Consider the following 14,930-nt stretch of genomic DNA (forward strand, 5'->3'; position numbering starts at 1 on the left):
AAATTATGTCTGAGAGTTTGAGCATGCCCTTGGCTATCTGTAAAAAATCTATTAAAAAAATAATAACAAAAATAAACTATGCTTGGTTTGCTTAATATATTATTATTATTATATTATGGTCTCTTTGATTTTTCCCAAGTATGACAATTGGGTACTTTTTTCACCACTGTATTTGTGTTGCCATTTGTTGTCCTATTATTAGTTCATGAGAAGTACTTCCCTACACACACACACACACACACACACTGGAGCTACCTCTAGGGGGCTTACTGAGTTAATGAGAATGTATGAGGGTGAGAGAGCGTTGAGAAGAGCAAAGCGCGAACGAGAGATTTGTACATTTGTAGCCGTTCCCTTCGATTGTCGCCTAAGGACGTCGACTGATAAACGTTTTCATCTGAAACGAGAAGACAGCAGAGTATGTCTACCAACACAGAGGGAGAAAAGTAGTCCATATTGCGCGCTATTCGTACAAGGGTGTCAGTCAATGTGGTAAGTACAAGCTCTCCCGCTGTCCTAGGCTTCTGACCAACTGTTTTGTAGGCTACAACAACGCTACAATAGTAGCAAGTCGACTATTATCAGTGTAGTTATAGAAAACAGTAGTGCTACAAAATGTCAACAGAACATCCTAGGTTGCAATGTTGAGAGTCGGCCTCTTATGGCAAAGTGTTGCAGTAGCCTGTAGCCTAGTCTCAAGGTGGCATGTTATGTTATGCAGGTATTTGCAATGTATTTGCTCTGTATTTGCACTGTTTTACTTGGCACTATCGACCATGTAGCTAATAACAATCCCATAGGCTATGTGTAAGCTTCATACATTTGTTGAGGCCTTTACTAAATAAGGAGACATTCTAGGTGCATTTACAAGAAGGGACTTACCAAGAAGAATCCGGTTTAGGACATGTATCATGTTCTCTCACCATAAAAATATGCTTGAAGGTGTATTACGGTATCATGACTTTGCCAATACTGTAGGCCAGGGATCATTAACTAGGTATTCTTGAGTAGGTGGTCGGGGGTCCGGGAACATAATTATAAATCATTTGTAGACTGCAAATTGACCTCAAGAAGCATAAACATGTATTTGGCTAAAACATCATAATTTCAAACCTTGCTTACATTTGTCTACGATCAGGTGTCTCTCTATAATGCGTGGGAATAATTGGGAACAGATTTCATAAATTAAAATGACTTGGAGCTGATTTTCTGGTGTTTTTTAAAGTATGATGTACAACAATGAAAATTGTAAAACAATATATATATATATATATATATATATATATATATATATATATATATATATATATATATTGTTATTTTGCTCATGCCGCCGGTTGGGAAACCCTGCTATACTACTTGTCTAGAGTTTATCTAAGAAGTTGGTAGAGAGATTTTAAATGATTAACGTTACTTCTGACCTAAATTCTGGCATCGAATGGTAAGGCTATGGGGTCTTAAATAGATAACAAACGTGTCAGTGCAAGGAAACAGACACCCCGTTATATAGGCCTAAGCAATGTTTGAGAAGTATAGGATACTTGCCGTAACTGCAACGAAATGTCAGCAGTCTGGCAGGGTAAAGGCTGGTTAACATAGGCTACACATACACACGGTGCTTCCGATGTAATCAGTGTGTTCGGGCTGGCCTTCTTGCAACCAAATAGGCTATATGCAGATAGTTGATTGCATGTCACATATCATAGAGGCCTATTTATCGCAAACATCCTGAGAATGATGTGGTCTTTAGTCCTGCATATAGATAATATACATTCAAACTCTATATACCCTATATATATTAATTTATAACGTTGACAACTGTTTTCCCGGTTTAACCCGAGTCGGTAAGAATATAAATACGTATTTTTGATTTATTTTATGATATCTCAAGCGGATGCTGCTGTAAATGCATGCATGCGCTGTTCTGTTTCTGTTACATAACCGCTGCATGCTGCTGTGTGCTCGTGCTGTGTGTCTGTACGGCGGTGAATGCACCAGAGGTGAATACATGCTTGATTACCAGTCTGACCTAGAGGAGCATTGAATAATCTATTAGTGCATAGATCAGATGCCTATATATGTCATTTGCATATCGTGCTATTTTCTGTTTTAATATTTGTATTTAAAATAGAATATCCGACGTTCCAATCATCAACTCAATGTTAATATTTGTCCTTAAACCTGCTTTGACATTAATGGAGAGATATTGTGGTATGGTTATAGGGGGAAAGGAAAATGAAAAGAGAAACCACTTATTATAGGTGAAATGTTAGGAATGATAAAATAAGCAAAGGTAGGCTACATGTTTTGGAAATTACATTTTTAAATAATGCACTGAATACAACCTAGGCTACTGATGTCAGACAGAAGACTATGTTGTGTATTGGCAGAATGGTAGTACAGATTTGAACTAACTGTATTTGAAATAACAAACCACAGAACAGGATTCTCTGTTTGCCAGCCACTCAGTTAGTTCCAAAGGTTTATTTTATGAAGCAACTTCTATCAATAGCTACTGCTCTTGAATAGAAAAAAAAGGCATGCCAGGCATGTACTGTAGATTTGAATAGATTCAAATATGATATAATAGATTATTTGTCAATGTTGATAAATGTACATTTGCCACAATCCCCCCCCCCGCCCACACACACACACACACACACACACACCAGGGTTTGACATGAACTTTTTTGCCAAGTCACTTGTCCCCCCAAAAAAGGTATGTTACGCTATTGGCCAAAAAGGTGACTTAAAAGTGAGTCATATGATGCAAGGAACCACTTTACAAACAAAAACAAATTATTATGATTATTACGCTTATTAACATACAGAGAATCAGACAAAAAATGTAGGCTACTCTCTGCCTATTGACTTCTTTGCATATTCAAGCCTGTCTAAAAATACAACACTGTCCCTTTAAGGCTGTCCTGGAGGATGGTTGGCTACCCTTCATAAAGCTATAAAATGTAGCAAAAATTACAACCAAGTACTTTTTTGTCTTTATAAAATAATTTCCTCATTCAATGAATCAGAGAACAATTGGCTAAAGTAGGCTACTTCAAAGCAAGATAAATATCTTTAAAAAAAATCCCCTTGAGCATGGTGAAGTTATTAATTATACCAATAGTGACTTTAAAATGATGATGAAGCGTGATTCCTCACTCCAGAGAGTGCGTTTCCACTGCCCCAGAGTCCAATGTGTGCCAGCTTTCCATTACTCCAGCCGATGCTTGGCATTGCGCATGTTGATCTTAGGCTTGTTTGCGGCTGCTCGGCCATGGAAACCCATTTCATGAAGCTCCCAACGGAACAGTTCTTGTGCTGACGTTGCTTTCAGAGGTAGTTTGGAACTCGGTAGTGAGTGTTGCAACTGAGGACAGGCAATTTTTACGCACTTCAGCACTTGGCGGTCCTGTTCTGTGAGCTTGTGTGGCCTACCACTTTGCGTCAGAGCCATTGTTGCTCCTAGATGTTTCTAATTCACAATAACAGCACTTAAAGTCGTTGAAAGTATGGCCATTCTACTGCCAATTTTTTTTATATAAAAAAAAATGTAACCAGGCAAGTTAGTTAAGAACAAATTCATATTGATAATGACGGCCTACCTGGGAGCAGTGTGTTAACTGCCTTGTTCAGGGGCAGAAAGACAGATGTTTACCTTGTCAGCTCGGGGATTCGATCCAGCATCCTTTCGGTTACTGGCCCAACGTTTTAACCGCTAGGCTACCTGCCGCCTCACCCATATGGAGATTACATGGCTGTGTGCTCGATTTTATACACCTGTCAGCAACGGATGTGGCTGGAATAGCCAAATCCACTAATTTTGAAGGGGTGTCCACATACTTTTGTTTGTATAGTATATATTAATTTTGTCTGAAATTTGTTGTTGTTGTCCTCGACAAGCGCTAATGTCGAGGCACACGCACGCAGAAACACTGCAACTCTGTATTATTTTTCCTCCATGTTGTTGTTCTACAGATTCTCCCTGACTGAGAGATTTAGTCTTTATTAAGTTTAGAGGTTATATACCTATGTCCTTGACGTGTGCTGAATGCAGCCGGAAGCAAGCCTAGGCCCTTGTCAAAAGTAGCGCACTATATAGGGAATAGGGTGTCATTTGGGACACAAGCCGTGAGTCATCAGGGCTAATGGGGGAGAGGAAACATGTACAATTTAATCTGGATTGGAGGGCACTTCATCTCTGTGTGCGTGCCGCATGTGTGTGTGTTTCATCTGTAATGGCTGCTGACTGCTAACTGCCCACTCATAGGAGCTTTGTTGTCTAATAGGGCAAACCCAACTCTGCCCTGACGTTATGGGGAGATTGATATAATGTAACTAGCTAGCTAACTTCTCTCGCTTTCTCGCTTTCTCTCTCTCTGTGTCTCTCTCTCTCTGTAAGTCTATGGGACTAGTGGAGTTAGTTGGAGGCATTATACCAATAGTGGCTGGTGAGAGTTGAATTACATTATACAAATTTACAATTGTCTGGGTTTTCAGGTTGTTGTTATCTACCTAAACATGGCATGATATAAATGTTCACGTAATCCATACAGCAGTTTAACTGTATAGGCCAAGTGTATTTGGAATGGAAGGAACCATATTGAAATGCAGAAATATACATACAGTACATTTGTATCAGGTGTCCAAACAAAACGCATCTTTTGACCAAATGGTAAAATAGTAGATAATCCTCTATGAAAACAAATTACCTCATGTCTCTATCGTAATACGTTAATAAGTTACTGGAGGTTTTTTTACCCTAGTGGGGTGGCCAGAATTTGGGTGACTGTAACGGCTTTCCTCTTCCTCTTCTGAGGAGGAGTTAGCGAGAAGGATCGGAGGACCAATGCGCAGCGTGGTAAGTGTCCAAAACGTTTATTTAAAGACATAAACTGAACACTACAAAACAACAAACGTGAAACGAACGAAACCGAAACAGTACCGTGTGGCAACAAACACACACACGGAAAACAAACACCCACAACTCAAAAGTGAAACCCAGGCTACCTAAGTATGATTCTCAATCAGAGACAACTAACGACACCTGCCTCTGATTGAGAACCATACTAGGCTGAACTCAAAACCCCAACATAGAAAAACACACAGACTGCCCACCCCAACTCACGCCCTGACCATACTAAATGAAGACAAAACAAAGGAAATAAAGGTCCGAACGTGACAGTGACTAAATCAATGGAGGCCAGAGAAAAAAAGTGGTAAAAAATGTGTAGCATCGTGTCAGCTTGGCTGAATTCTGTGAAAAATTAAGGCTACTGGCTACCAGACAGGCTCACTTTCCTGTTGAACTCGTCATCTTTTTTTCTCGACTCCGCAGGACATAAAACAATATAGAGGTAAGATGGATATCGATTTTGAGACATGACGTAGTATGTTTAAAAATTCATGTTATTTTTCAACAATTTCTCACAAAAACAAGTGTCTCAGTGAAATGTCAATGGCGCACGGAGCGTATACCAAGCTTTCATTACAAATCAAATCAAAGTTTATTGGTCACATACACAGATTTGCATATGTTCTTACAGGTGCAGAGAAATGCTTGTGTTTTTAACTCCCAACAGTGCAGTAATACCTTAGCAATACAAAACAAAACACACCTAATCCAAAAAGTAAAAAGAAAGAAATTAAGAAATATCAGAACAAATCCAATTTGCAAAAGTGTGTATACTTGTAGTTATATAGGATGAGCCATGTCTAGAATACAGTTTATACATATAAAGTGGGTAAAACAGTATAAACATTATTAAAGTGACCACTCTATGGTGCAGGAGTACCAGGTGGTATCCGGCTAGTGACAGTGTCTGAGGTTTAGGTACTGGGCGGAGGCCGGCTAGTGGTGACTGTTTAACAGTCTGATGGCCTGGAGATAGAAGCTCTCAGTCCCAGCTTTGCTGCAGCTGTACTGTCTCTGGGTGGCTGGGGGTCCTTTTTTCTTCTTGGCCTTCCTGTGATACAGGGTGCTGTAGCTGTCCTGGAGGGCAGGCGGTGTGCCCCTGATGATGCGGTGGGATGACTGCCCTCTGGAGATTCCTGTTGTTGTGGACGGTGCAATTGCCGTACCAGGCGGTGATACAGCTCAACAGGATGCTCTCAATAATGCATCTGTACAAGTCTGTGAGGGTCTTAGGGGCCAAGATTAATTTCTTCAGCCTCCTGAGGTTGAAGAGGCGCTGTTGCGCCTTCACCACACTGTCTGTGTGAAGGGACCATTTCAGGTAGTCAGTGATGTGCACGCTGAGGAACTTCAAGCTTTTGACCCTCTCCACTCTGGCCCCGTCGATGTGGTAGGGGGTGTGCTCTCTCTACTGTCTTTTGTAGTCCACATTGAGTGAGAGCTTATTGTCCTGGCACCACTCCGCCAAGGCACTCACCTCCTCTCTGTAATATTGTGTCGTCAGTAACTTGATGATTGAGTTGTAGGCGTGCGTGTCCACACAGTCATGGCTGAACAGGGAGTATTATAGGGGGCTGAGCACGCACCCCTGTGGTGCCCCTGTGTTGAGGACCAGCGTGGGGAGGTGTTGTTGCCTACTTTAACCACTTGGGGTCAGCCAGTCAGGATGTCAATGACCCAGTTGCACAGAGAGGGATTCAGACCCAGGGCCCTGAGGTTAGTGATGAGCTTTGAGGGAACTATGGTGTTGAAGGCTGAGCTGTAGTTCGAACATTCTCACATAGCTATTCCTGTTGTCCAGGCAAACTGTAGTGGGTCTAGGGTATCAGGTAAAATGGAGGTGATATGGTCCTTAGCTATTCTTTCACTGCACTTCATGATTATAGAAATGAGTGCTACAAGGACAATATTAATTCAGTTCAGTTACCTTCGCTTTCTTGGGTACAGGAACAATGGTGGACTTCTTGAAGCAAGTGGGAACAACAGATTGGGATAGTGAGAGATTAAATATGTCCGTAAACACTCTGCGCGTGCTCTGAGGATGCGACTTGGGATGCCTTCTGGGCCAGAAGCCTTGGGAGGGTTAACACGCATAAATGTCTTACTCAAGTCGGCCTTTTACATTTAATTAAGCTCGTCATGCTTTAGCTTTTTTTGCGATCTTTGAAGACGACAACTGCAAAATGCGAAATCCTCAAAGTTGTTCAGAGAAACCTGCACCACGATGTCAACAGAGCTCAGTGCTTTTTAGCAGATGTATTAGGTTTATGAAGTCTGACTTTTGCGATATAATGTTAATTAAGTGTTAGAGAAAGACCCCACTGAATGATTCAGAACAGGAATAATCATGTTTGTCTTGGTAAAAAAAAGTATTTTATAACATAAGGAAGTAAAATTTCATCACCAAAGCGTGTTTTCACCCACTCTGGGCAGATTGGGTGGACACCCTAATCTGTATACAAGATTGTGCACTGAAAAGTGTAAGACGTCAATGATAGGGCAGTCACACTTGAATATTAGTAAAGAAAACACAAGGACATTTGAAGGCCGTCTCTCTGGGTGAAACTGCCAAAGCGTAGGGTTTGACAATTTAGCTCATCTGTTGTTGATTAGAACACAAACACGGCCACATTTTCAGTTGGAGTTCTGTATTGTCTGACTGCACACGCTATCCTCACATTTAGGCTACGGTCAACAACTGAACAACATACAACTGAAAACCCTTTCGTAATAAGTAGCTCTTATACCTGTGTTGTAATTACACTAATAACATGGATTACCATGTTACATTGTACTTTAGTAAATTCATTTTAATTGCATAGTAATAGATGTTGTGTTTCAGGAAATCATGTTAGACACTGTGATTGGTTGTTTGACAGTGGTGAGCGGCTCCAAGGCAGACATACACACCTCCTGAATCCTATTTTTCCCTGACCGGTCTGACCAGTCTGAGCCCGCTGTGTTGTGATGGGACCTGTGACCTAAATGTGATAAATGAGTGGTGTTTGACACTGTAATTCTTTGACAGTAGTGGGCCACTCCAAGGCAGACACACTCCTCCAATGTGTCCTTGTCCAGTCCTTGTGTGATCTGATCTGGGACCAGTGGGATAAATGAGTGGCCTGGCTGAGGATCGCAGCGTTGGCACACACCACAAAGCCTACACAGGTGAGGGGACCGGACTGTCAGACCTTGCATTAATCCTTTTACTTTGTAAGAAGCATAGGAGGACTTATGCTCTTTTACGGAGTCAAGTATATCTACTGATTTTACAGAACCTGAACTATGGATGTGTATGAAGATGCTAGGAATTAACTGAATGATAAACAGTTGAGCCCTGTGTTTGTTTCTACTTTATAATTTGATCCAATGTCAACCATATTGAAACCATGATAAAAAAACAGTGTTATTTCATGTCCGTCCCTAACTGTGTGTTATTGTAGTCCTGGTAACCCCAGTCTGTCTCTGACCTTGTACTGAGGTCTCTTGGTCTAACCCTGTCTATCTGTCCCTGCTATCTCCCACCCAGTAGGATGTCGTGGGTCCGAGGCTTCTTCGTAGCCAAAGTGGACGAACGAAAGACCGCGTGGGGGGAGCGCAATGGCAGAAAGTCCAACAAGCGGAAGAACGGTTGCTCAGGGTCATCTCTCTGCAAGCCCCGCTGCATGAGCTGCCTGCGGGACGCTGAGGACCTGGATCCCACCCCTCCCACCCCCCAGCACTACCACCGTGGAGGAGGGGGGTCCGGCCCCAGCGGAGGGGGTAACTTTGGGATGCGCTGTGGCTGGCAGGAGGACCACTATGGGAAACGGACCGGGGCGGCGGGAGACCTGGGGTTGAAGGCCGTGGATCTGGGGTTTGATGACGGAGACCTGACAGGGAGGAAATGTCCAGGGGAGGAGGATTTGGGGGAAGGAACGGGGGAGGACGGAGGAACATGCAATGCCTTCACAGCCGCGGAGTGCTGGATGCGCGTCGTACGAGTGTTCCAGTCGAAGAAGTTCACGTCGGCGAAACTGGAACGTCTGTACCAGCGCTACTTCTTCAGGCTCAACCAGAGCTCTCTGACTATGCTGATGGGTGTCCTTGTCATAGTCTGCGGCGTCATGCTAGCCTTCCACTGTGTCCACGCTCCACCTGACGTAGCCTACGCCTCGGTGCTCTCCGTGGCCATGGCCCTCTTCCTGTCCATGATGGTGGTGTGTAACAGGAACGGCTTCCACCAGGACTACATGTGGATCGTCAGCTACTTGGTGATCGGGGTGCTGCTGGTGGTCCAGGTGTTTGGGGTGTTGATGGTTGCCCCCCGAAGCGCTTCTGAGGGGATCTGGTGGTCTGTGTTCTTTATATACATAATCTATACGCTGTTGCCAGTGAGGATGAGAGCTGCAGTGCTGAGTGGAGGGGTACTGTCTACCATACACCTCATCACCGCATGGCAACTCAACCAGGATGATGTTTTCCTATGGAAACAGGTAGGGCTCTACAGTCAACATGATATGATCCCATACAACTTTATTGGAAACGGGTAGGATTATACAATCAACACTTTTTAATACAATGCAATTCATCTTATTCAGCTGGTGGCCATTTTGATACACAGTCTAACTTTATTATGAGTCATGGGGAAATTTACTTGCCATTTGCACACTTACAGTAATGTAGGAAAGTGTTGACGTTACATGGCTTTACACTCTATTCAGCAAGTTTTGTGTGATTTTGATGACAATAATCATCTTTGTCTGTGCATTGGTTGAAAATGTGCATTGCTTTATTGAGAATAGCTTGAAGACTGGAGGGGTATACTATGATTCAAGCTAGACCTACAGAGGGTTTTCTAGAGCTATCCTGCATCAGTAAGCTTCACATTCCTGCCCAGGCATCAACTGTATTATGACTGTGGATATTGCTTGTCCGCCTGCTGCTAACTCTACAAGCTTTTAACTGCGCGTGCATGTCGCACGTGGCTAGTCGAACGCTGAAATCTTCATTGAGAAGCATCAATCCATGGGCGAGACAGTGCCACATTTTCATTTGTGCCAAAATCAAAATGAAACTTATCTTGCAAATTCAGCAGGCTATGGTGTGAAATAGGCTTTTAGAAGTGTAATCTTTATTTTATTGTTTATCGTTAATGCCGACCTTGGTGTGCTTATCAATGCACAAACACCTTTTTTTCCCCACTCCTATCACTAGAATAATTTTAGTAAGTCATATAAAAGTTATACTGTGCTTGAAGTTCCAATTGCATTCTGTCATTACTGAATGTGTAATGTGATAGGTATTTTAATAACTACTATTTTCTAACACGCGAAAAAAACAAACATTTGATTGATAAAATATTTAGTCCGTTCTATTTAAATGAAGGGGATGATGGCGCAATCTTTGCGATAGGGACGGAATCTGATTTCATTGGTCCTCAACTTGCGACTCAGACTCTTCATTCAGGATTAAATGGAGTTCTGAAGGATTCGGTGCCATAGATATTTACCTGGCTAAAAGGTGAGCCATTTTCGGGGTACCAGTTATCCCGAGTTAAACTCATTTGACCAAAATTACGCCACAAACCAGGTATGTAGAATAGGGCTCGGCTCATGTAACTGTACGTAAAAAATATATACAGTGTCAAGAAAAAGTATGTGAACTCATACCTGGATTTCTCCATAAATTGGTCATACAATTTGATCTGATCTTCATCTAAGTTGCAACAGTAGACAAACATAGTCTGCTTAAACTAATAACACACAAACAATTCTATGTTTTCATGTCTTTATTGAACACACCGTGTGTGAACCCTTGGATTTAATAACTGGTTGACCCTCCTTTGGAAGCAATAACCTCAACCAAATGTTTTCTGTAGTTGCGGATCACACCTGCACAACTGTCAGGAGGAATTTTGGACCATTCCTCTTTACAAAACTGTTTCAGCAATATTCCTGGGATGCCTGGTGTGAACTGCTGTCTTGAGGTCATGCCACAGCATCTCAATCAGGTTGAAGTCAGGACTCTGACTGGGCCACTCCAGAAGGTGTATTTTCTTCTGATGAAGCCATTCTGTTGTTGATTTACTTCTGTGTTTTGGGTTGTTGTTCTGTTGCATCATCCAACTTCTGTTGAGCTTCAATTGGCGGACAGGTAGCCTAACAATCTCCTGCAAAATGTCTTGGTAAACTTGGGAATTAATATTTATGTCGATGATAGCAAGCTGTCCAGGCCCTGAGGCAGCAAAGCAGCCCCAAACCATGATGCTCTCTCCACCATACCTTACAGTTGGGATGAGGTTTTGATGTTGGTGTGCTGTGCCTTTTTTCTCCACACATGGTGTTGTGTGTTCCTTCCAAACAACTCAACTGTAGTTTCATCTGTCCACAGAATATTTTGCCAGTAGCACAGAACATCCAGGTGCACTTTTGCAAACTTAAGATGTGCAGCAATGTTTTATTCTGGACAACAGTGGCTTCTTCCATGGTGTCTTCTCATGAACACCATTCTTGTTTAGTGTTTTACGTATCGTAGACTCAACAGAGACGTTAGTATGTTTTCTGTAAGTCTTTAGCTGACACTCTAGGATTCTTCTTAACCTCATTAAGCATTCTGCGCTGTGCTCTTGCAGTCATCTTTGCAGGACGGCCACTCCAGTGCTGAACTTTCTCCATTTATAGACAATTTGTCTTACTGTGGACTGATGAACATCAAGGCTTTTAGAGATACTTTTGTAACCCTTTCCAGCTTTATGCAAGTCAACAATCTTAATCTTAGGTCTACTGAGATCTCTTTTGTTCGAGGCATGATGCACATCAGGCAGTGCTTCTTGTGAATAGCAAACTCAAAGTTTGTGAGTTTAAAAAAAGTATGCTATTAACCAACGTCTCCAATCTCGTCTCATTGATTGGACTCCATGTTAGCTGACTCCTGATGTAACGCTTGTCGTCTGGGGAAGGAGAGGAGGACCAAGGTGCAGCGTGGTAAGTGTTCATATTTTAAATATTTTGATGAACACTGAAAACAAAACAATAAACAACCAACGAACAGTCCTGTAAGGTGCAACACAACACTAAACCGAAAATAACCACCCACAAAACACAATGGAAAACAGGCTACCTAAATATGGTTCTCAATCAGGGACAACGATTGACAGCTGCCTCTGATTGAGAACCATACCAGGCCAAACACAGAAATAGAAAATCATAGACAAACTAACATAGACAAAAAGAGAAAACAAAGGAACTAAGGTCAGAACGTGGTGGAGGTTCACATACTTCTTCCAACCTACACTGTGAATGTTTAAATGATGTATTCAATATAGACAAGAAAAATACAATAATTTGTGTGTTATTAGTTTAAGCACACTATATGCTTGTCTATTGTTGTGACTTAGATGAAGATCCGATCAAATTTGATGACCAGTTTATGCATATATCCATGTCATTCCAAAGGCTCCGCATACCTTTTCTTGCCACTGTACGTTTAACTTTTTTTAAAAACAATGCATGACCATGCATGAGGTCTTGCTCAATCCAAATTCTTGCTAGATAGAGTGTAGCTAAACTTCAATGAGCTTTTCAGGGAACACACTTTTGGCATGAGAAGAAAGATACAAAATCACTCGTCCTCTTCCTTCTCAGCCAGGGCCCCCTATTTATCCTCTTACAGTCAGGCCCCACTACCCACGACTATCCATGGCTTGAAGCAACCTACTTTTTCTTCCCTCTGCATTAATATAGGATAAACTGTGTACGGACTCTATATTTCACGCATACACTCACCCACACTCCTTTCACCATTCTCCCATGGTGTGGTGTCAAAGGTGCCTTACTAAAAGTAGATGGGATAGTGAAGTGTTGGCCGCCTTAAAATGTTATTTTTAATGAAGCTGTATGTGCGTGCGTGTGTGTTTTCAGCTTCAGGGCGATGATCAGAAGCTCCTTTGGAGTTTAGAAGGTCATTTGGATTGAATGAGCCTGTTTAGCTGTGTTTTGCAGGAATATCATGATAATATAATACAGTAGCATTCATATTCAAGCCTCAATTCACTGAGACAAGGATGCCATTGTGGCTTTGTGTAAAGGGGTGGGGGAATATTTTGCGGATGGGGCGTTGGGGAGGATTCTGATAGTCCAATGGACTTGACAAAGGAACATAACTGAATATCCATTGCTTGAAAATAGAGGAAGAGATTGACCCAAACTTTTTTTTCTTACTAGATTTATGCATTATTTTGTCATTATGAATGATTATTGCATATAAACTGCCTATAAACGTTATTACATAGTTTGCTAAACTTTACTTAGTAATGTTGATAAATACATGAACAAGTCATGTCAAATTGTTGACATTACTTTATAAACAGTCCATAAGCAAACACTTCAGATAAAGAGTTCTTGACAAATTGCCAGTAGCAGTAGCTTCTGCTCTACACAGAGTCTATCAAAACATATCGATTTATAGTTATGATACTATTTGGTATGACAAGTTATTGACATGTCCATTAGATCAGTACCATTTAAAATCACGACTGCACTAAATAGGGAATAGGGTGCCATTTAGTATGCAGTGTAGTATGATACAGACGTGGGATCCTAATTTGATCACTCTTTTGTTGCTGAGAATGATCCTGGAAAGCAGGAAATTCAAACTGATATTGTATTTGTTTTAAAAAGGCTTCTGAAGTTAGTCATTTCCACTTTGAAATGTCCGACTCGATTTGCCCTAATGAAAAATGTATTAACCCCTACAAAAATGTACATTTGATTATAATCCACATAATAATTGACATTTCCTGTTGCTGCAGGATTCTTTTCCTGCTCTAGTAAATTGGCTCAAATGTAAGATCCTTAATCTGTAGATACAACCACCCTGAATTGGACCGTATTGACATGGCACAGTTTACTACTGGTTCACTGGTCTGGTGCTCTGCTTGTCCACTCTCCACTCCCTCCCTAGACAGACACTGAATCCCAAATCGACCCTTTAGCATTCAACTCAATCATTTATATGTACACTAGTTGACACTATATGTACACTATGTTGAAGTCTCCATGTTGGCACTCCGCCATCATTGCTAAAAATATATTTTGGAAGCTATAGAAATGCATTTATTGATGTCTACATCATTTTTTTGGTGACGTTTATTCTATTACAGACACTTTAATGCATACTTTTAAATTCTATTAAGTGAGATAAACAGTTACATTCAAAAACATTTATCTTAACGTATAATTTTTTTGATGACTAATGTTACTGTCCCCACTACAACAACAAAAATAATTTTGATTTGATTTTGTCCTTGAAGCACTGTAGAATTCCATTCATTCCTATGGAGGACTGCTTTTACTGGGGAGTGCCAATATGTCTGACCGGTTCTCAATGGCCAAAAAATAGCATCAGAAATCTAGTGTTTTATACACAGTGCCTTCAGAAAGTATTCATATCCCTTGACTTTTTCCATATTTTGTTGTTACAGCCTGAATTCAAAATGGATTAAATATGTTTTTTTTCTCACGCATCTACAAACAGTACCCCATAATAATGACCTGAAAACCTGTTTTTAGAAGGGGAAGAAATGACACTCCAAATTGAGCTCAGGTTGCATCCATTTTCCTGTCATTCTCCCTAAGATGTCACTACAACTTGATTGGAGTCCAATTCAATTGTCCAATTGTCTGGACATTATTTAGAAAGATACACACCTGTCTGTATAAGGTCCCACAGTTGACCGTACATGTCAGAGCAGAAACTATACCATTAAGTTCAAGGAACTGTCCATAGATCTCCAAGATTGTGATGAGGAATATATCTGGGGAGGGTATAAAACTATTTCTAGTGTGTTGAACTTTTCCAATAGCGCAGTGGTGTCCATCATTGGAAAATTGAAAAAATATGGAACTACCCAGACTCTGCCTAGTTGGTCGTCCGACCAAACTAAGCAACCGGGCTTAGTTTGGTCAGGGAGGTGATCAAGAACCCAATGACCACTCTGACAGAACTAGAGAGTTCCTTGGCTGAGATGGAAGAA

At 41.3% G+C, this 14,930-nt stretch overlaps 1 protein-coding gene across 3 annotated transcripts in view; it reads left to right on the forward strand.

Moving 5' to 3' along the window:
- The first annotated feature begins 263 nt into the window (after positions 1-263).
- LOC112221668 (adenylate cyclase type 6) overlaps positions 264-14,930 on the forward strand; it is an 83,149-nt gene continuing 68,482 nt past the window's right edge. Inside the window, exons 1-3 of one of the 3 annotated variants that reach the window (XM_024383885.2) lie at positions 264-492; positions 7,944-8,083; positions 8,445-9,390. In XM_024383885.2, the coding sequence (XP_024239653.1) occupies positions 8,449-9,390 (942 nt within the window). In that variant the 5' untranslated portion in view covers positions 264-492; positions 7,944-8,083; positions 8,445-8,448. The remainder of the gene's footprint in view (positions 493-7,943; positions 8,084-8,444; positions 9,391-14,930) is intronic. The other 2 variants (XM_024383887.2, XM_024383886.2) reach the window with 2 other exon arrangements.

This window comes from Oncorhynchus tshawytscha, linkage group LG22 (genome assembly GCF_018296145.1).
Source record: "Oncorhynchus tshawytscha isolate Ot180627B linkage group LG22, Otsh_v2.0, whole genome shotgun sequence".
Lineage (NCBI taxonomy): Eukaryota > Metazoa > Chordata > Actinopteri > Salmoniformes > Salmonidae > Oncorhynchus > Oncorhynchus tshawytscha.